Here is a 23,101-nt window from a genome sequence, read left to right on the forward strand (position 1 = left end):
CAATTCTAGCACTCTCTTAAGGTTTATGTTACTGACTTCAAATCAAATCACATCAAATCACGGTAGATCAAGAGGAAGGTGCTAATACTAATGCTAATGCTAATGCTCGTGCTCGTGCTCGTGCTCGTGCTCGGGCTCGTGGTCGTGGTCGTGGTCGTGCTCGTGCTCATGCTAATGCTAATGCTAATGCTAATGCTCATTTACTTGAGAACGGTACGAATTCATACCGGTACGAGGAATTCTTGTCTCGGTCCAGCAGCCGAGACGAAGTCAGACCGGTCTGAGCTCATTGTCACGCCGGTCTCATGTAAACGCGAAAAAAGGAAATTTATGGAGGCCGATACGATGTCATCCCGGTCTGAGTTCCTCCTGGTCTCCTGTAAATACCCCCAAATCCTCAAAAGAGTCGACATGAGTCGGGGATCCAAGCGCAGGACACGTTGACAGAAATTGACTGTCCCCGCGAAAGATGCCCCAATCAAGTGCACTGTTTGAGCACGGGAAAATCTCAAGTAGGGGCATTTTTATCAGTTTTGAGGCTGTCGCAATGAAGTCGAGTACGCATGGAATGAGACAGCAATGCATACGAATCACGTTGTTGAAGCCATGGCAAAGATGAGGATGACTTAATTGCTCTAGCCTTAAAACTGAAAATGACTTTCTATCTCTAATGAAATACTGGTCGATATCAAAATAAGTGTACTAACCTCACCAAAGCAGCGCTGGAATATAACACGAACAAATGCTAAAACGCAAATGTGATGGTTTGGTAACTGTACACAAAAATGCTAGCTTGCGAACTGGGCTTTCATGAAGCTTATTAAAACAAGAAGGGCTTTGTCAATCATTTACAATTGTAAGTCTCTAACGGCAAGTTTACCAGCCTAGCTTAATCCATCAGTGGGACAAAAACAATGCCCTCAAGCTCGTGATTCGGCAACAAAGGTTTTCGTTCTCGAGAAAATTGAGCTCGATTGGCATCTTTCACTCTCCTGGCCAGGAATCTTTGACATCGGATTTCGTGAGACTTACATTTACGATGTCACATAATTGACAATTCCGCAGGATTTTTGCGTGTTTTCGGGCTCATATAGGGTTAGGACACACCAAGTAGTGACATTTACGTAGGTATTGTCCCGAGAAAATGTCGGCAATAAACTGTCTGTGAAACAAGCTTTTCAACGAGAGGTTTAAGAGACATTTAAATGAAATTTAGCTAATATAGATATGGAGCACCGAAGATGTTGAAGTTTAGTTGAGAATGGCTTGGTGTATTTTGGCTTGTTTTTACCCAAAAAACCGCAACAACGACAGATAGCAGAGACATGTTCTGAAGCATTTCTTCGAACTTGACTTCAAAAGATTTCAAATCGCTGTGCACAAAGTTCACTTTACGTTACGGCTTGAGCCGAGAGGCATTCATCGACAGCTGGATTTATGTTTGGATTTTGTGTTTTTTCCTCATGGAAAAATTCTTCGGGTCTTCAAAGCTGAATACCGCATACTGTATACTGAATACCGACGTGGAGAAGTGTAATTCTTTTTTATATTTTTCGGTTTCCTCGATTGCTAGCAGAATCGAAGTGAACAATTTGGATTTTTCATTCAGTTTATGAGGTAGCGTTGATTTTACATCTTTTCTCCCACTAAAAGATATAAATTTCTTGGCCATTTGTGACACCATGTAACGCAAAAATGCTGTATCGAGAGCGCATGCCTGTCCAAGATTTCTGGCCATGTTTCACCTGCATATTTCCCTGGCCTCTGGATGTTACAAATAAAAATGATCGCCCACCATTATATCCTCAGCAACAAAGTCAATAAAAAGATCTCCGAATTGTCTGGTCTGCTGGACTGTAACCTCATGCATGAGCTCGTTGTTATGCATATTATGCATAGCATAGAACACATGATTGTAAAAATCTGGGAAGCACCACTGTCCTGGCTCGAGAAATGCTCTTTACCGGTTGCCGTCCGCCTCAAAAAAGCGCATGGTTATAATATATTAAGCTCATTCCATATTGACAAATCATTCGATTGTATCTAAGGAAGCCTCTTCCCTTTTACGTGGTGGACAAAGTAATCACAGGAACTGAAATGTCGTACAAGATGTTTTTTGCAGTCCCCGTTGTGCTACTTAAACCTCTTTACAGTATTTCATAATACTGTTAAATCAACAGATGTAAATTTATTTTGACTCAACTCCTACTCTAAATTTTCTATAGCAAAAACAACGCATCAAAATACCAAAGTTTAACAGAGGTTTCAACAAAAGCTGGTTTTATTATTGGCGGTCTATCGCCACATATACTGAGGGCCTCTTACGAATTGTTGCTTACTAGGTTAAGACCAGGCTTTTGTGTTTGGGTTCGAGCTGCGATCAACACTTCCTATTCCACCATCACCAGCCGGTTATGGAGAAAGTTATTGAAACCACTGCTTTTCACTTGAGAGAATTTGAGGGGAAGGATCGACTCACATCTTCCATGGACCAAAATTCCGTTTTTGCTAAACCTTTGAATTTTTGCAACCTCAGTAATAATTCCAATAAAAAATATTATAGGCGACAAACGTCAGCGGAAACAAAACACGAGAAATCTTATCAATAATTTCGGCTCGTTTCATCATTCGCTTGCTCCTTTGGGTGGTCTGATCAAGTACTCCATCGTCCATCACGAACCTGTTTGCTTTGGTCACGCCATGGGCCATTTCAATATCGTCTTCAAAGTTTGATCTTTGATCGTTTCGATTATACTCATTGGGATTGCGTCTGTGCGTCCTGGATCCAAACAGGCAGGTCTTCAATGACGAGCAAAGTCTTGAGGAAAGAGGAGTTGCACGCTTCTGAAATACGATAAAATGAAACTTTATTTAGCGACGACGTGCTATACTAGCTACAGTGTATACGACACTGTTATTCATCGAAATGTGGATTGTACTGAGATGAAGAGCGAGAGTATGAAATTTAAGGCTTATTTATCAGCATCATCATCATCAACATCTTCGTCGTCGTCGTCATCATCATCATCATCATCATCATCATCATCATCATCATTTTCCTCATATCCATCATCATTATCGTATCATCCTCATCATCATTGGAACCATCAACGTCATAATCGTCGTAATCATTACCGTCCTCATCATCATAATCATCCTAGTCGTCATCGTCATTATCCTCATCGCCATCATCTTCATCATGGTATCATTATTGGAACCACCATCGACATCATTATCGTCATTATCATCATCATCATTGGCACCATCAACGTCATCATTATCGCAATCATAATTGTCATGATCATCATCATCATTACCATCGTCATTGTCATCAGTCATCTGAGCAAGCATTGCTCCAACTAATCTAATTCGCGTTATGTGGGTTGGGTTTATTGGTTCTCTACTCTGGACTTAGTTATAATTTATTGTCTCTGGATACTTGATACTTCTGAACAAAATACCTTGTGAATTTGAGAAAGTGGTTAGAATAGCTATGTCAACTTTTTCTTACACAGAAAAAAAGACCTTCATTTGTTCTTTCTTGCCGGACCAAACCACAGTTAACACGAGAAAACGAAAATACCTTGAATCTAATCGCTTTGTCTTTGAAATTGCTTGCCTTCCTTGCAACGACAAACACTATCAGGCATTCAATCAAAGACAGGAAGACAAAGATGAAGGAGACCAGCAGGTACCAGTCCAGTGCTTTTGGGTAGCTGACTTTAGGCAGATTACCATTCAGAGATCCGAGAAGGAACATTATGGTCAGAATTGTGGTGATACCCAAAGCCATTCTGTTGCCGATGTCATCTTTCTCCATCCAGAACACGATCCAGCTTAGGACAACGACAAAGATGTTTGGGAAGTAGACTTGGATAAGAAAGTAACCGATGCGTCGATGAAAGAAAAACGTGGCAGTGAGGATTGAGAAGTTTGCTGGAAAAAATAACACGTTTTTATGTCACTCATTGAGAATATGTGACATACGATGTCAAAGCGATCTTGCAACCAGCGCGTCCCATTGTTTGAAATCATGTTTAATTTACTGGGTGAATTTGTCAGCCAATAGCTTTCATTAGTATATACTAAAACGGGGGACAGCGTTAAACACGCGCTCTGATTGGCTACTCAAACTCAGAATTCTCTTTGTTATTCACCTCCGAGCAACTCTCGCGGGATTTGTGTAATCTGTGCAGGAACAAATGAGTTAAAATCATCTTTTTGGGCTATGTTATCTCACTATTTTAGCATGTACTAAAACAACTATTAACCTCTGTTAGTTTCGGTGGCTAGTGGTAAATATTTACCGTGCCGATTCGCGCTTCGGTGATTAGGGAGCTTAAGCACGCACGTTTTTAGACTCAGACGGCAACCGGAAGAGAACAGGTCGCGTACCAGGACAGCGGTATCTCCCAGGTTTTTATAGTTATCATCTCTAATGGGGAAAAGATACGTAGCAATGTAAACGTAGTTGTGTGAAGACAAGTTAAAAGGGAAATCAGCTCACTTCTGGTTGCCAGCCGCATCTCAAGAACGCCTGTATTAAGTCCCCTAAAATCCACCACCTACCCTGTTTTTAGAGAGGTCTAAATTTTAAAAGGGACTCTTCTAAAATATCACGTACTAGTGCTGCAAAGATTAAAAGGAAGGCATTGATTTCTTTAGGAAAATTATTTAAGAAGAAGACGCGATAGTTTTCCTAGGAGTGAGGGTCTTGGAGAAGCCTGGGACCTGTCCTTTGTCTCACTACTGGATTCAAGACCTCGACCAAAAGTTCGTCTGGTCGACCGCACACCGGTGGCTTACCGCGCACAGGTGACCCAGTTGGTTCAGCACTGGGCTGCCGTGCAGGAGGTCGTAAGTTTAACCCCGGCAGGACCAACACTAAAGGTCTTTAAATAATTGAGGAGAAAGAGCTGCCTTTGTAATGACATCTGCAAATGGTTAGACTTTCAAGTCTCCTCGGATAAGGACGGTAAACCGTAGGTTCCCCTACCAGAACCCTTCATTGTTCATAATCCTGTGGGACGTAAAAGAACCCACACACTTGTCGCAAAGAGTAGGGCATGTAGTTCCTGGTGTTGTTGTCTGTCTTTTGTGGTGTATCATGGTGGGGTGGGTAAATGCTCGGAGATGCTAGCTACATCAAACTAACGTAAACTCTAAAATCTGAGGGTAAATAAACATATGAACTAAAAACCGATGCCTCTTAAATTGTGTAGTTGTCTCATTTAAGCCCGTGCAAACGAATGCAACAACTACCAATATTGTTGGAATTTGTTGTTTCTGCAGATGTTGGATGGTGTTGGCAGTTGTGTGCAAACGAACGCAACGACTCCCAACAATGTAAGGACATGTAGTTTATTATGAAAAGGATAAGACTCATAAAACTTTGTAAACTTACAAAATTCGGCTGCCATCCTGTTTTCAACAATTAATGCTCGGCTACCTACACGTGGACACCAAATGTAATGCCCGGCGTGGCCTAAACAATGTTGGAAGAGCTGTGCATACGGATCCGGCAATGTTGCCCTACGCTTCGCCGATCACGGAAGAAAAGAAATGCTGGGAGTTGTTGGCTCAAACGTTTGACCAGTCTCAACAGTCTCACGCAACAACATGTAACAGTGTGAGCAAACGGACGCAACATGTAACACCAAACAATATTGGCCATCATTGTTACGTCCGTTCGCACGGGGCTTTAGGAGCAAAGTAAAGGTAGTCGCAAAACCGTGCAAGCAAAACAGCAAGGGGAAGGGTTTGCACACGAAAAACAGATCGCGGTCAGTATTACGTCAAGCGTTGCGAGAGGCGCGGTGGCCTCATGGTTAGAGTGCTCGACTCCGAATCGAGTGGTCCGTGTTCAGGTCCTGGCTGGTGACATTGTGTTGTGTTCTTGGGCAAGACACTTTGCTCTCGCGGTGCCTCTTTATACCCAGGTGTATAAACGGGTACCAGCGAAATGCTGGGGGTAAGTAACCTTGCGATGGACTAGCATCCCATCCAGGAGGAGTAGAAATACTCCTAGTCGCTTTATGGTAATGAAACCGGAGATAAGTGCTAGCTCGTAAGCAGAGACTTTACTTTACTTTACTATTACGTCAAGCGTTGCATTATAAGGAGTTTTTATTCCTTACCTCTTGAATACTCTTCTATTTTCGAGGATAAGTTAGAGCCTTTGTACTCGAACTGAGCCATTTCACTGTGTCCAACCGAAAGTTCAGTGTCTCCAGGAAGCCACTCGTATACCACTTCTTCAACAGAATGGCCATCTGGATGCAGTGGAGAAGAACAGAAATAAGTCACATACCTGTGAACACCTTATGCTATCCGCGTCTTAAAAGCAAGATCACAGAACATTCGGGCGATGCCATTGTTGTCTGCTATCCGGATGTGATGAGATGAAAATTGACAAAAAAGGTAAAATTCGATATATTACAATACTTACAGCTGCCCAATTTGAGAAAACACGTCTGTGTATCCAATGGAAAATCACGGAGGTTCATTACGCAAGAGGCAAGCAACGTAACTCTGAGACGAACAATATTTGTTGTAATGTTAGAAGAAGAAAAAGAACAAGAACATGAAGAAGAAGAAGAAGAAGAAGAAGAAGAAGAAGAAGAAGAAGAAGAAGAAGAAGAAGAAGAAGAAGAAGAAGAAGAAGAAGAAGAACAACAAGAAGAACAACAAGAAGAACAACAAGAAGAACAACAAGAAGAACAACAAGAACAAGAACAAGAACAACAAGAACAACAAGAACAACAAGAACAACAAGAACAAGAAGAAGAAGAAGAACAACAACAACAACAAGAAGAACAAGAACAAGAAGAAGAACATGAAGAAGAACAAGAACAAGAACAAGAACAAGAACAAGAAGAAGCCACAACAACAACAACAATTTCATTGAAGAATGATGATAAGACCTAAATCGGATTTCTAACCATAATTATGTCACTGAAAAGACAATTATATTAAAACTATCGTTGCAAACGAGCTTTTGCTAATTTCCCAGGACTTACAAATGTAGTATTTAAATGTCATTTTTGGTGATTATAAAGCTTCAGTCTGGAATAAACGTCTAGCTCACCCTTTGCTAAGCTCGATACTTCCGTTGGGTCGTATGTGAACAACACTGTGAATTTGTTCGTTGGGTATCATCATGTTTGATTCTCGTGCATTGTAGCAGAACGGATCTGGAACCCAAAGGTTATCAATGTCTTTCCCGTGCAAGGTGAGAGTGCGATTCAACTTTCCTACAAGCCTCGGATCATGCCAGTACTGGCGAAAATAGCCATATACTTTGTACTCCTGTCAATCAAACGAAGCGGTTAACAAGGTAAGGCACAGATCTTTTTGTAATCACTTTTGGAATTACCGTGATCGTTGTTTTCATTTGGTTGAAGTTGTGATTCCTCGAAAGGACCGCATGAAAAACAAACACAAGAGGTTTTACACAGTTTTCACATCTCTATACATAAGGGCCTAGATCCCAGCTTTTGGAGGTAACCCTAAATAGTGACAATTGTTAACATGTAAGTTAAATCAGTTCTTTGGTTTATTGACTGATTGATTAATTGATTCATTGATTCATTGATGGATAGATCAATGACTGGATTGATTGGTTGTCTCGTTGATTGATTGATTGATTGATTACGTTGTTACTATCCCCTTTCAGTGAAAATGGAAGATACTAGCTACTGGAAGCTACTCTAAAATCCGACGGTAAATAACGATATGAAATGATATGATATGGAAGTGTTCAATGAAATGATAGTGTTGACTGTTTTTGTTTTGTCGTCGTTCCCTGAAATGTAAGAATAAGTCTGGTTGATTGATGGATGACTGGTTAATTGATTGATTGATTGATTGATTGATCAATCGACCATCAATCAACAAACTGTCAGAGTGACTGACTGACTGATTGACTGACTGATTGACGGACTGATTAACTGACTGAGTGACTGACTGATTAGTTGTTGATTGAGTAACTGACTAACCAACTGATTGAGTGACTTTCTGGCTGACTGCCTCGCTAACTAACTGACTGCGGAACGAACTGACTGACTGAATGATTAACTGACTGACTATGTGACTGAATGCTTCACTGACTGATTGACTAAGTGACGGACTGAATTACTAACTGACGGACTTATTGAATGAGTGACTGTCTTATTGCCTGACTGATTGACTAAGTGATTAAATGAGTGGCTAACTGACTGACCTATTGACTGAATGACTGATTTAGTGACTGACTGATTGACTATGTGACCGACTACAAGTAAGGATTACGTTTTTGCAAACGTTGGCCGTGTAGCACTTATATTTGAACAGACTTAACTGATTAGAGTGTAATGTGAAGTGCTAAGTATCTACTCTATATGACCCATGTGAGCGTTAGCCCTACTGATGGAAATGGGCCCACACAGGTAGATCCTTAGTACTTGACATTACACTCTAATCAGTTAAGTCTGTTCAAATACAAGTGCTATATTGACTGACTGACTGACTGAGTGAGTGACTAACTGACTGATAATTTACTGAGTGAGTGACTAACTGACTGAATAACTGACTGACTGACTGACTAACTCACTGATTAAATGTGTGACTGACTTATTGACTAACTGAATAACTGACTGACTGACGGATTTAATGACTGACTGATTTACTGACTGACTAACTGAGTGAGTGAGTGAGTGAGTGAGTGACTGACTAACTGACTGATTGGCTATGTGACTCACTGATTCACTGAGTGACTGAGTGACTGAGTGACTGACTGATTGACTACCTGATTGACTGAGTGACTGACTGAATTACTAACTGAGTGTCTGAGTGGCTGATTGATTGACTAAGTGAGTGACTGAATAACTGAGTGACTGACTGAATTACTAACTGACTGATTGATTGACTGACAGAGTGACTGACTGAATAACTGACTGACTGATTGTCTAAGTGACTGACTGATTGACTGACTGACTGACTGACTGACTGACTGACTAACTGACTGATTGACAGAGTGACAGACTGACTAACTGTCTGAGTGACTATGTGACTGACTGATTCACTGACTGACTAACTGACGGACTGATTGACTGAGTGACTGACTGAGTGCCACTCGGACTGACTGATTGACTGAGTGACTGCTGGCTAACTGACTGACTGACAGACTTGCCGTCTGGCTGAGTGACTGTGAACGTGAAGCCAACGAAAAATTGCTGACTCATCATCATCCACCTTGAGGTATGAAACGCTCGAGATGTTAAACTATTGAGGTAGGGAAGTTTTCTGGGTCATAAACCAAAGTGACTAAGAAAAGATGTCAACGGCAATTGCAATCGCACTTACCATATTAGCTTCCTCGATGTTTCCAAAAGATTCAACGTACAAATTATTTCTGATGGAAAGAACTTCACCCGTTTCTGCAGCACAATGCAAGGCAAGTTAAACAAGCACCAACTAGAGCAGCACGACCCAAACCTAATGTCGAGACAGACTTCTTTAAAATATGAGTTTCATGAATACAATGGTAATTTACCAAAGCTTGGAAGCAACGTCTTATCGTACTTGTCGAAAAAAGCGGAAATGACATCAGCATCCACTCTGAAACGAATATAAAAAATCGGTGCATCATTCCGGAATATTTTGTCCCCCTTGGTAGAATCTCATCAGGCTGGGAGTTGAACATAAAAAAAAGAAAACATAAAAAATAAAGTAAAACGTAAAACGATTGAAATTTTTCGAGCGATGTTATTCCGGAGGGTGGAAGGGGAGGTGGGGGAGGGGGGGATTGCAGCTTTATTGGTTGACGGTTGACTCACGGTATCAGGAGGAAATTCCTCTATGACTTTTTGTGAATTTGTGTTTAGGAAATGGTTTTGATCTGTTTCGTCACTTCGCATAACTTGAAACAAGTAAATGTATCTGTAATTGGAAAGTGTTTTTCAAGTCCAATAACGCGGACAAAGTATTCGTGACGAATACTCAATGTCTGCGAGACATCAATATTCAAAGCTTTCAAATCAGACTGCATTCTGAAACCCTCGCAAAGAGCTTCACTTCCACAGTTTGCATCGCCTTGAATCGAGTTCAGTCCGAATTGCAGGCTGGACCAGTTGCCTGAGTGGTTAACATGCTTCATAATCAAAAACCAAAATTATTGAACGAAACAAGTGTCATACTTACTGGTGAGATATTAATAGCAAAGCCGAGAGGACCCAGGAATGACGAACGGCAGACTTCATTCTTGTAGCTGACACAAAAAGACAAACTTCAAATGCTTTCGATGGTGTGGCAAAAATGACGTTTTCATAATAGGCATCGACAGAGTGATTTCCTCACATCCTTAAAATTACTTGTAATCTTAACAACACACCTTAATTCTATTTGAAAATGATTTTTGATGACCGATATCTAGTGACGACGTCTGGCCCCTTCCATTGGAATCCAGAGGTCAAAAATTAAACTATTCAGCTCTGTCTCCAAAGCTCTTTTTCTTGTGGTTTGTCTGTGGTCGAATGAGAGAGAATGTTTAACACATATATTAAATGAAAGGTGTTACAATTGAACCGACTGGGAACTCGGAAAAATCCGAGCCCCAGATGGGATTCGAACCCACGACCCTCCGTGATCTAGTACGGATGCTCTAACCACTGAGCTACTGGAGACTTTATGGTGAGCAAGGGTGAAATGTGGGTATTTGACTCGAGCTGCATCACGCAGCCACAGAGTCAAATATCAACTGACAGCATAGCTCATAACTGCATCGCGCAGTCACATTGAGAGCGTCATTAAACGATGCGGCCAACCAACCACCAAAGTGAGAGAGAATGTTTAACACATAAATAATATTATTTAACACATATATTCCATTTAATATATGTGTTAAACATTCTCTCTCATTCGCTCACTCTGGTGTTTAGTTGACCGCATCGTTTAATGATGCTCTCAATGTGACTGCGCGATGCAGTTATGAGCTATGCTGCCAGTCGATATTTGACTCTGTGGCTGCGTGATGCAGCTCCAGTCAAATACCCATATTTCACCCTTGCTCACCATGGAGTCTCCAGTAGCTCAGTGGTTAGAGCATCCGTACTAGATCACAGAGGGTCGTGGGTTCAAATCCCATCTGGGGCTCGGATTTTTCCGAGTTCCCAGTTGGTTCAATTGTAACACCTTTCATTTAAAATTTGTCTGTGGTCCAATTTTTAATATGAAATCGGCGTTGGCGTTCAGTTATGACCATTCACGAGTTGTTTCATGTAATGAACCTGGCTCAAGATCATTATAACGCAATTTTCATTATTGCTATTAGGCATTACTATCTTTTGGCATGTGAGAATTAAAGATTGTCATTTTGGATTAAGGCAGACATTTAAGTCACCCACGGTAGAGATTCCATGAGATACGCGCATGCACATAGCTGGTCATTTTCAAACGGGCTACGCCGCCATTGTACGTGCTGGTCACAATGTAACCACAAAATCCCTTTTTTCTTCACCACGTTCTTGTCCCCGGATCATAAAGAGAAGTCACCTTTTATGTCTAATCAAAATTTATTTGATTTTCCATAAGCACGTTTCTCGATATTTTTCTTGTGATCATACCACGAAACAAAGCAAGAAAATAATTCTTTACGTGACCTCTTTGCGTATCCATGATAAGAAGGTATCAAGATGTGCGTCTTAAATTCATGAAAAAAGTTGGTGTGAACATGACGACGACTGACGACTGGTACGACTGGCTCGGTCAGTTGAGCATCGGACTCAAGTTCATTCGTGCCGGAGATACCCCGGTCACAGCGTCTTAAAACTGAGGAGGAAGACTTAGTGCTGCCTATGTAGTTCAGTTCATCGGCAAATGGTCAACATCTACATCTACAATTATAATCCACAAAGGTTTCCCAAACACGTGGACACAAGTTGGTCAGTTCTGAAGTCACAGCTTAACAGTAAATTATACAAGAAGTACGATAGACCTTTTAAATCGATAATAGAAAGAAACAGGGTCATTCTAGGTCGATAACGGCCCCTGAAACCGCATGTTTACAGGCATTTAGTGAAGTAGCTTCAATGATATCATTGCTTAAGTTATTCCATACCCTCATGGTTCTAGATACAAAACTATACCTGTAAACGTTGCTAAAAGCTTGTGGTTGAATAGCGTATTAAGATGGAGCAGCCTTGTAACTCTCTGTTTCTGAGTCACATGGGCTGGTATAGGGAAGCTGATCATATCATTTATGGCCTTCCACATAACAATTAACCTTGCATGTAGACTCCGAGTATCGATATTGTATTAAGGACGCACGGCAAAAAAAGTAGCGTTCACCCACTAGGAAAACATTCGGTGAACATTGCAAAATGTGGCATTTTTTGAACATTTGCTTGCGTTTTCCGATCGTAAAATCCAAGGTTTTATGTTTGTTTTCCAGCCGGTGAACTCGAGTTTTCGTTCCATTATCCGACAGTTTTCCATCAGGGTGAACAACAGGAAAACAAGCCGTTTTCCAGGTGTTTACCGCCTGGTTAACGCTTTGAAAACAGATTGTTTTTCGTTGTTTTACTGGCGTTTTCCAGTCACGAAACAGCGTGTTAACTGGTGTTTACTGGAGTTTTCTCGCATTGTTCTGGTGTTCACCGCGCGGTTAACGCTGTGAAAACGGATTGTTTCCAGTTGTTTTACCGGCGTTTTCCAGTCGCAAAACAGCGTGTAAACTGGAGTTTACTCGGAGTTTTCTCTCATTGTCCTGGTGTTCACCGGGCGGTTAACGCACGCTTAACAGGTTGTTTTCCATTGTTTACTGGTGTTTTCCAGTTTCAAAACAACGCGTTCAGTGGAGTTTTCAGCGAGTTTTCTTGCATTTTCGCGAACAGTGAATGCGCGGAGAACGCCAAAAAACCGCTTGTTCTTCAGCGTTCACTAGTTGGTTAATGCTTAAAACCAAGGTGTTTGCCTTGAGGGAAAACGCGGTGTTGTCACACAAATGCACCTACTTTCCTGCCTTTTCTGCATTTGCGGCTTCTCCTTTTCGCTGGTATTTTAAATGCTCTTTAAAATCAGTTGGGTGGCGTAGCTTACAAATTTGGCTGTATTTACGTTTTCATTTACTCTGAGTTCGTAGCTGTGACTCTACTTTCACAATGAAATTCAAATGATTCAATGTTGTTGGCAGAAGGACTTGACTCCCTCCCTGATTATGTCCCAGAAATAAAATATGAGATACATGTATACCTTGAGTCCCTGGCACTCACTCCATGAAAAGTAATGAGTCCCAGACCAAACCAATGTGTCCCTTTTTTTTTTTCAAGGAAAATGTCACAGGGACAACCTCTTGTTTCTCCTTTTCAAGATATACCTTGTATCTGATTACATTTCACAGCATCTTGAATAAACACATTATGTTATGTCCCTCAACAAGAGTGCTCGATCTCTTTAAAGTAATACAAAGCCAGTAACAAAGCGCAGTTTGTACTTAAGAAATACCACCCAAAAAAGGTCACATACATCTTAGCGGAATCATGAACCACTAACTCATTTTATTTATTCCGTTAAAAATGATCACTTAAACCCATTTGAGACATTCAGTATAATAATAATACAGCTTCACCTTTGAAGTTCAATACCATTTAGTTTACAAAATTGACTCTGAGGCTTAAGAAATTGGCTTCGTTCATGTTGAGCGCATTCTTGTTTTACTTAGGGCAAACATCACAATGCATGAAGTGTTTTCCCTTAATCGCACCGGAGCCATCCGTACGTTTTTAGCCAGCGAGGGATAAATTTTCTTTTTTCCTTCTGTGTACTATCATTGCCAACAGTAACGCTTTCGATATCGACACCGTCTACTAGCAGCAGAAGCCGGTGACAACGCTCGGCCCAACAAGCTTTGTAAGCCGTTTCTCCGAAGCACAATTTTCTCTGCCCAGACAAGGGAAGCACATAGGAGCAAATTAAAAAAAAAGGGTTTTAAATGAAAGAATGTTATCAAACCAAAAACTCTAGAATCAGCCCTAGTGTTCTCTCAGAGGCCTACATTGGAGGCGTAACTCACCATTTGCAAAGCTTAAGACAGCAGAAGGGCCCTAGCGTCTCGACAGGACGTAAGATTACAGATTCTGGGATCGGTTGCATGTGAGGACTCGCACCGAGCACAAAACCCATGAACGCTGCCGCGTATTGATGCAAGCCTTGTACCCTCTGGCCGATCTTATTGTTGCAATCTGAAGGAGAACTTATATATTTGCGTCTTGACTCTCTCTCTCTCTTTTCATTGTGGTTTAGCTGCAAAGGAACTAATCACATTTCGCGCACGCGCAACAGGCAAGGTTATCGCACGGCCCACTTCACGACTGAAATCAAACACCGGATGACATGAAAGTTAAAAAGTGAGTTGTCGTTTCTGGATTCGGTACTAATGAAACTTGAATTCTTCTACGGCATAGGTGACGTAAAACTTGCGTAGATGCTACGAAACCCAAGCTTTGGCGACCTGTGTCGGGTAAAATGACGCTCTTCTCCAGTCATTCGTGTTATCTCAATTTATGACTCATTTAAAACCTTTGCTGGCGGAACATCTGAATTTTCTACGCCGTTAGCTCTCATTGGAAAATTCTCTGCAACATCATGTTAACACTCATTTGATCTATCTGAATTGGAAAGTGCTCAGCCATGCCGCCCGTTCATCGGAAAATTGACATTTTGACGGCATTTTGTCAGCCTGAGTTCGAAAAGCACTTGCAAAATACCGTGTTAGAATGCTACAGGAAACAGGGTAAAACACTCAGAAAACAGCGTGTTTGTCGGTGAAACACTCCTGTAGCAAAATAGAGGTTGAACATCGCGTTTTCAGTACGTTTTCCCAAACCTAAAAACACTTGAAAAATTCGATGTTAGAACGCTACGGAAAACAGGGGAAAACAATCAGCAAAATAGCATGTTTTCCGGTGTAATGCTCCTGTAGGAAAACCACTGTGGAATGCTATGTTTTCATTACGTTTACAACTTCAGGAAAACATACAATGAACACCTCGTTTTCTCGCTCCGGATAACTGGGGTAAAATGTCCCTGGAAAACACACTGTTAAAACCTGTTTTCCTTGTGCAGGAAAATTAGGTAAGAACAACTTATTTTACCTCTGTTAACCAATAGTGAACACCGAGCTTTCCGCGCGTTTTCAAAAACAGGAAAACGAGCTATTAACGCGGCATTTTCCTGTCATTCACAATTTAGTAAAATCACCAGAAAACAAGGGCTTTCTTGCCGTGACGGTGCCTACTATTGTTATTGCGCGTACTTTTGCGCATCTCGAGATACTCGGATTTCCTATTGCTAGTGCTTTTTAATACAGGGATATTTTTGCGCGGTTCAAAACTATGCGGAGAAAGCAGAACTCAGCAAGTGATCTTGGTATCCAAAAAGGAAATTGGGGGTAACCATGCATTTTTGAGAGATACTTGAGCTTCAATTTGGAAAAGAATGCCATCCATTGCTTTGTATTTTAAAACGTTTTACGTATATTGTTGATTAATTATCTTCGAAAAATGCGTGGTAGCCCCCAGTTTTCTTTTTGGATTTCAATAACACTTGTTAAGATCTACTTTTCCCGCATAGTCAGTAAACCGCGCAAATATACCCTTAAATTAGTAGGCACCGTCCTTAACCTTTTAAAGAAAATTGATGATAAAAAAGCTACTGGTCTTCATAACATTCCGAGTAAACTGTTAAAGATGGCTGCTGGTAATATATAGATTTAGCCAAGCCTAAAAGCGGAGCTCTCTGGTTATTTACTCTTACTGCCTGTACGGTTTGTGAAAATAAAAGGTTTGGAATTGTCCACATTTTAAAGTGGAACTATGATCAAAAACTCAGTTCCTTTTTTTCTTCAGATTTTGAAAGCGTGTTCGCCTAACACCTAACTGCCAAAATTTTGCGCTTTGAGTTTTATCCAAAGGCTGTTTGTTTTGAGTGTAAGTTTTTGATTTCACGGTCCGCCATTACTCACGTTCAAAACTGGCCGATTGGACCTCAGAGGGTTGGATCTAGAGAAAATGACGTCATTTACTCACTAGCTTAAAATTTCAGCGTGTAAAAAAATGGCGGACCAATAAATAAGAAAGTTCCAGTTAAAATAAACAGGTGTCTTTTTAAAATCAGAACTTAAAACTTGGGTCAGTTAGTGTTTAGTTAACATAGTTTTGAAATCCAAAGGAAAAAAGGATCTCTTTTTTTGGTCGTAGTACCACTTTAATGTTTCCGGTTGCTGCTTTAATAATTAGATCATTTTCTTTGCTTTCTTCTATAGAAAAAATCATTGCCTAACTAGTGACTTCCACGGTAAATTTTGCGCTAAAATTATATTTCGTAAGAATTACGAAGCGATGAGTACGAAATCGGTTTTTCGAGTGAAATCTACTTTAGAATTCACCAGTTTGGCAATGAATTTTCTTGAACCGTATGAGTTTTAAAAGAAAACAAGCATTAAGCACAACCTCAGCGCGCGAATTGAAACGGCGCGCGCGGAGCTCCGCTATTATCGCACCTTTGCTTACCGCCATATTGTCTAAGTCCAAACGGCCAGACTAACTCCAGTTTTTAAAAAGGGTATTAAATCGGATCTTAACAATTATAGGCCAATTTCTGTACTTCCAATAGTTTCTAAATTTAAAAAAAAAATGTCTACAACGAACTCTACCATTATCTAAACGAGAACAAGTTACTATTAAGTTACCAATCAGGGTTCCACTTCTTACCTAGTATTCTTACTACTTTTCTTGAAGGCGACAAATGACTGGTCAGACTTAAGACCAATGTCTTAGACAATCGTTTTACCGCCAGAATTCAGTTTCGAAGTGAATTGCTTATCGTCGTGGATAAATTCTATTCTCCATTGCGGCTGTCGTCCCTTTGAAACTGTTTTCGACAACGACGATCCTTAATACAGTTAGAGTGACAAAACCAAATATATATATAACTTAGGCTTGCTTATCCAATACTGACCTCTGTTTAAATATTCGCGGCGAGGTATGCAAGGTAGGAATGGCGAGCTGGATTGAGGTTTTGGAAGAAATTTCACATATCTGCTGTAATTTCGGCCGTCGCCCAATTATATTCGGTCTATTACAAGATCCATCTGTATCTTTGAAATTGTGGACAATTGTTAATGAGACATCTTAACTGTCAATTCGATTGACCATCAATGTTCTTTGGTCTTTTGTTGCTTATATTAAAAAAAAAAAATCTTTACTTTTCCATAGAAAACACAACAAAAGAATTACTGAACAAACAAACAAACTAACAAACAAACATCGCTAGATGTTCTTTCGAGTTAATTAAATAAACGAGAGAATGACACAAAAACTTGAAAGGTCTACCAACTTGCAAATTTCTGCGTCTATTTTGTTCAACAGACAACTTGGCATATGTAGGGTAATTTTCTATTGTTTAGCCGGCGCTATTTACCGAAGGTTAAAACCAAATAATAACAATGTTCTTTCATATTTTCTTCTTTTTAATACACGACAGCTTAAGGATATTCATATGATAAAGCTGAAAATAATGGAGCGGGCTTAAAGCTCTTTATATATGTTTTAGAATCGGTGAAAGCTAATTAAAAGAATAATGCTTTTTCTTCTAACGCAGGCGCAATCGAATGTAGAGGCGCTTGGTGATCAATATCGAAAAAAATAAACGGTACCATTTGAAAACTGTTCGAATTGTGTTGATAAGACGTTGATTGCAAATAAAAGACCTTTGCTATTTTTACAATCACTTGAAGTGAGATAAGAACAACGAAAAATGCAAAAACTTTATAGACGCCGTGGACAGGTGTTTCACGCATTGAATGAATTTACATCGGCCTTTCAGACACCGCAGGATATTTGTATTCATTTGACTTTTATGCAGAAACTGACGTAGTATTTAATTCTTCCTAGTGGGAAGAACATTTTGATAAAAAAGGGTTTTTTTAATAGAATGTTGAAGAAGGGATGACAGAATGAGAATTATTCGTTGCGTGAGACCGAAGTCAAAAATTCCATTAGCAACACGCATACTATACACGCAAAAAAGTTACCGTCAGTGTTTCGCGTGTTCCGAAGACAAAGAAAAATAATTCCAATCATTCACAAGTCTCAAGTCTCCAATTCTGTATTTATTTGTCGACTTCTTGACTGGTTCAATAACAATGCTATGCACGCAAGGCTTTTTAATAAATAAACGTGGTATATGTCGTGTACAAACTGTTAAGGAAATACTCTTTGAACATTGAATTCTCTCAGTACTCCAATGACTACAGTTAACTAGATAATTATTCAGAACATAGAATACTTTTGTCTAGTCAAATCGAGATATGTTTTTTACATCGACATCAAAGCTATAGGTTAATAGCATGCTGTTAACGCAAAAACTGCCTATCTTTTCTGGAACGAGATAAATTCTAGGATGAAATTGTCCGGGTAAATGGTAAAAAATTCTTCGTTGATTCTGTTTCGTAGCTTAACTGATCTAGATTATGAACAAGACGCAACTAAACTCAGAAGTCTTAAAAAGCATCACCAGACTAGTGAATTTTTCCCAAGGGCAACTTACAAGTTTGCCACAAAAAAACACAAAAAAACAAAATATGAAGTGAACGGTTTACAAACAACAGCTGAGTTGCCAAACTGGTGACAAGCTAGAAGTACGACAGCTCGTTTGGCTCACATTAATTAGGAACAGAAAGAAAATAACGTGACTGTGATAGAAGTCGCATTTATGTTAAAATAATTATTTTGCGTTGTACAGAAAGCTTCACTGACATTTCTCACCAACGAATTACTCTTAAAAAATGTCTTTCAAGCGGGTCAATTGGAATCATTTCTATGAGCTAGATCTCGACGACATTCAAGTGTTTCGTTCAGGGTCACCGCTTGGTACTTTTATAGTATTGCTTCTGGTCAACTTGTTATCACAAAAACGACATCACATTACCCAGTGAGTCTTAAAATGCGAAAACCGTGAAAGCTAAATATCAGCTGGTGGATGCCACAGTAAGAGCAATAGGGATGTCAAACCACCGCTTGTTGAATTATGAATAAAGTTGGAGACAGCAGTTTCTCGTTGACTGAAATTGCTCGGTTGTCGAGAGAGTTGAAAGTCGAGTGCAATTTGTGTTCCCAGCCTACAGTATAAATTTTTGCTGTTTTAAAATACACAATCACGGAAAACTTACCGAACTGCAGCCTACAACGTCCGGCTGTGCTTCACCAGTCTTTGCAAGAACGAACACTTTTGTTGTTTTAAGCTTCCAAGTAAAAATGACAATTAACGCTTTGTAATTGATCTTCAGCTGAGAATTTTTTTTACGGCAATTTGCATGTGTATTTATGGCATTTTAATTACCCCCACTCTGAGCTATAATCGCGCGATTTCGAGACTTTTGCTTGGTTATCACAGAAGGAGGGAAGATGCCGAAGAAACGCAGGATTCCATGCTGATGCAAAAACGGCCATGTTCAAGTTTAATTTTGTAAAAGAATACTTTTAGAAGATATTTTGGGTTCAGTATCATTTGAAGTACAAGGGACTTCACAGGATATCTTTCATAGCAAAAGGATTCCTTATCACACATACGTTGTCAGGTGTTTCGGCAGAAGACATGGTATGCGAAACTAACAGGGGAATCTCAACAAAACATTTATGCCCCAGTTGTTTGAAACTGGGCCATAACTAAGCTATGCAAACGGGAATCGGTTGCTTTCTGGACGGCAAAAACTACACAAGTATAATCATACTCATTGGTCTACATGCCTAGAAAATATTTCTGAGATTACAAGAAGATCTAAAAGGGGCGATGGGTAAATATTTGAGGAGAGGTTGTCCATAGTTATCTCTTGACCATCTCCAACTTCAAAAACAGAGTCAGAGAACTGACAAGAAAGAATATGCTCTTTTTTTTTTTTTTTTTTTTTTAAATTGCAAGCCATCTCCATTCTTTCCATCTTACTGGCGAAGACAATGTAGTTAAATAATGTTGAGCAAACAAACTGCGTCATTATTTTGGGGTTTCCATAGGTTTAAAAATTAAAACATTTGAATCTCGACTGCGGCTGAATGCCGCCTATGTTAATTCCTAATTAACCCCAATTTGAAGCACGATATGTTTCCCCTGCAAGATAATAAGCGACTTATCAAGGCTGCTTATCACGGTTAGTTTTTCTCATTTGCATTACAATGTAATCTAACGTGGATGCAAGGCAATAGACCTTTTCGGCTTGTACATTTTGTTTTCCCAATACAGATCATGTGATAATACTCAGGAGGCGTGGTCCTTTGTTTTGTTCATTAAAAAGAGTGCGTGCATGCACATTCGACTTGCATGCCCTCATTTTAATGAACAAAACAAAAGACCAAACCTCCTGAGTATTATCACATGATCTGTACTGGGAAAACAAAATGTACAAGCCAAAAAGGTCTATTTCGAGTTAAAACTACAAAATAGCCCGAAATTGCCACACATACATGCTAGATTACATTGTAATGCAATGAAAAAAAACTAACCGTAAAAAGGGCTATTTCTCTCTGAATCCTCTGGTACCAATTTATTTTTCCACCCTCATTAATATTGTACTAAGTGAACGAGATGGAATAATCGAGAAAGACTTATGACAAAGCAACGTTATATTTTGAGGTGACATTTCCGTCGACGTCACCCTCGTAGATCTTAAGGTTCCTAATCAGCCCTTTGCGTGAGAGCAAAATTTAATACCAATAACAGATTGGTTTGAGTAGCCTCTATTGTCAGGTAGTTTTTGCCAATTGTTTCTTGTTCCAAGGCGGGTAGAAAAATCCAAGTAAGAAAGAATGATTGAAAACGCATTTGGATCTGTCATCGTCGAAAAGGGCTGTTCCAACATTTTTGTAAAGACGTCAAAGCTCTAGGTCAGAATCACACGATCTTGTAGCGTGTAACTTGCAACTCTACCCTTTTTTTGGAACAAAGTTGAGGATTTCAGGACATCAATTTTATGCCAAAATATGGACAAAAATAAGATCAAAGCTGCGCGCGCAGAAAATTCGCTAGCTACGTTTCATCCAAAAAAGGGAAAAAAACCAGCCCTGAACCAGAGTTAACCGCTTCAAGGTTCTGAGCTTCTCTCTAGGTTAATAGATGATTTTCATTTTAACACGAACATATGACTTCTTGAAGAAAATTTGCATAAGTCATAGTACTGACTCAATTCTTTGGATGGAGTAAAATATCTCTCATCTCTATCGAAAATAAACACTGCTGTTTTTCAGCGCTATTTGCAAAGGCATAGGTAGTGTCGCGACTCTTTTGATCATGTTTCTCGCTTTTTGTCGTTTCATTACTTTTTGTTGCTTTTCCATTTAGTTCCTTGCAGTCGTCAAGTGTCGTTCCCTTCCCCAGGCCTCTTAGTAAAATATAGCTAATAAGTCCTAACTAGCCAATGGAAAATAAACCCAGTAAACAACATTGAAAAGGACAAACAGTAAAGGAAACAGCAACCGCGATGCTTTGTCAATGTGACAAGCGAAAGCCTCTTTTTTGCTTGTTCCAAATAACTCAGTGACAGATGCATCATCCATCACACTCTTGGAAGATGTCTTCCGCCGCGAAACCATTTCCAGGTCATTATCACCCGCTCTGTTGGCTTCACCGTTCATATTGTGTTCTTCAACATACGATTGGCCATTTTTCTTTGAGACAATCATGGATTTAATCTTCCTCGTAATTTGCTTGGGTAGAGGAGTTCCATTAACCTACAACAAAGCAGAATCTTTTCAATCTTCAAACTCGAGGTTTGGAAAGTCACTTTCTCCTCTAAAAGGAAAGGGAATTGCAAACTGCTTTGAGTTCGAAGAATTTTAGTGCAAAGAGCGAAAAGCAGATTGTAATATCAACGATGAAGAGGGTGAAGTAAAAAAAACGTGTCTCACAAGCTCGGCCATGTGACAACAAACACATGCTTGCTATAGGTTGAGATTCATCCTCATTTTACACGCACCATCACCAATTAACAAATGGATTTTAAATTACAAACCTTGCATTTGATTTTCTCCTTATCACTTATGGCACTCGAGTTCATAACGTACACGACGATAGCCTCAATCAATGCCACGAAGACAAACGCGAAGGATGTAAGGATATACCAGTCCAGTGCCTTTGGATAGCTGACTCTAGGCAGGTTGCCATTCAGGGATCCAAGAAGAAACATAATGGTCAAGATACAGGTTATACCAAGAGCCATTCTGTTGCCAATGTCATCTATTTCCATCCAGAAAACGATCCAGCTAAGCAAGACCACAAATATGTCTGGAAAGTAGACTTGGATCAGGAAATATCCAATGCGACGCTTGAACGAGAATGTGACAGTTATGGTTGAATAGCTGCCTGTAACACAATGTCCGTATGGTGAGTATATATATATACTGTATATATATATATATATATATATATATATATATATATATATATATATTTTTTTTTTTTTTTTTTTGTGATCAAATTGTAGACAACATTCAAGACCTTGGAGAATATGTGTGGTCATTTAAACAAGGATCTGGCGTGCATGGAAATCAAGCATCTTAAAATTTATCTCTAGGAAAGCCCGTATATATACCACACAAAGAGTCATTCATTGAAAAGGGCCACATATACTTAGTCTTCAAAAAAATAGAGATATTTTTATTCTTACCTTTTGACGCGTTTTTTTTTTTAAATCAACCGTCTTGTGAATACAGTTCCCTTCACTTTATGTTAATCAGCTGCTAACATGAAAAATTTAAGTGCTGCTATGACCGAAAAATCAATTGTCCTTTTTCTTTGGTTTTCAAAAGAGTTTTAACTAGTAACAGACGGACCCAAGTTTTAAGCCTTGATCTAAAAAAGACACCTGCATATTTCAGCTGGAATTTTTCTATTTAATGGTCGGCCATTACTAACTTCAACATTTTGAGAGAGCTGGATCGAGGATAAAATGACGTCAAAAACTCTATTTTAAGAATGCAAAGCATGTGTACGTGGCTGAATTTATATGCAGCACGAGAGTTTCGGGCTTTTAGACTTTTAAACTCGTGCTTTGCATAAATAAAAAGCTGTGTTTACC

The 23,101-nt window shown here is 39.7% G+C and overlaps 2 protein-coding genes across 6 annotated transcripts in view; both read right to left on the reverse strand.

The window, feature by feature from the left end:
- Positions 1-2,171: 2,171 nt before the first annotated feature.
- On the reverse strand, positions 2,172-19,313 carry LOC138057113 (glycine receptor subunit alpha-2-like). Of its 2 annotated transcripts, none has more exons than XM_068903171.1 (9): positions 19,205-19,313; positions 10,180-10,246; positions 9,533-9,597; positions 9,343-9,416; positions 7,088-7,308; positions 6,449-6,531; positions 6,138-6,272; positions 3,584-3,936; positions 2,172-2,844 (listed from the first exon to the last, which is right to left on the reverse strand). In XM_068903171.1, exons 2-9 carry the CDS (start codon positions 10,236-10,238, stop codon positions 2,533-2,535), a joined length of 1,302 nt encoding a protein of 433 aa, XP_068759272.1. In that variant the 5' UTR covers positions 10,239-10,246; positions 19,205-19,313; the 3' UTR covers positions 2,172-2,532. The 2 variants fall into 2 exon arrangements, with proteins under 2 accessions (XP_068759272.1, XP_068759276.1); XM_068903175.1 differs by lacking the exon at positions 19,205-19,313 and adding an exon at positions 16,993-17,109 and having other exon boundaries at positions 2,176-2,844.
- Positions 19,314-19,915: 602 nt separating this feature from the next.
- Positions 19,916-23,101, reverse strand: part of LOC138057111 (gamma-aminobutyric acid receptor subunit alpha-2-like) — a 12,928-nt gene continuing 9,742 nt past the window's right edge. For all 4 annotated transcript variants that reach the window (XM_068903168.1, XM_068903169.1, XM_068903167.1 and 1 more), the window contains 2 exons: positions 22,037-22,386; positions 19,916-21,755 (listed from right to left, as the gene is read on the reverse strand). In XM_068903168.1, coding sequence (XP_068759269.1) covers positions 21,432-21,755; positions 22,037-22,386 — 674 coding nt within the window. In that variant the 3' untranslated portion in view covers positions 19,916-21,431. The remainder of the gene's footprint in view (positions 21,756-22,036; positions 22,387-23,101) is intronic.

Source organism: Montipora capricornis, chromosome 7 (genome assembly GCF_036669925.1).
Source record: "Montipora capricornis isolate CH-2021 chromosome 7, ASM3666992v2, whole genome shotgun sequence".
Taxonomy (NCBI): domain Eukaryota; kingdom Metazoa; phylum Cnidaria; class Anthozoa; order Scleractinia; family Acroporidae; genus Montipora; species Montipora capricornis.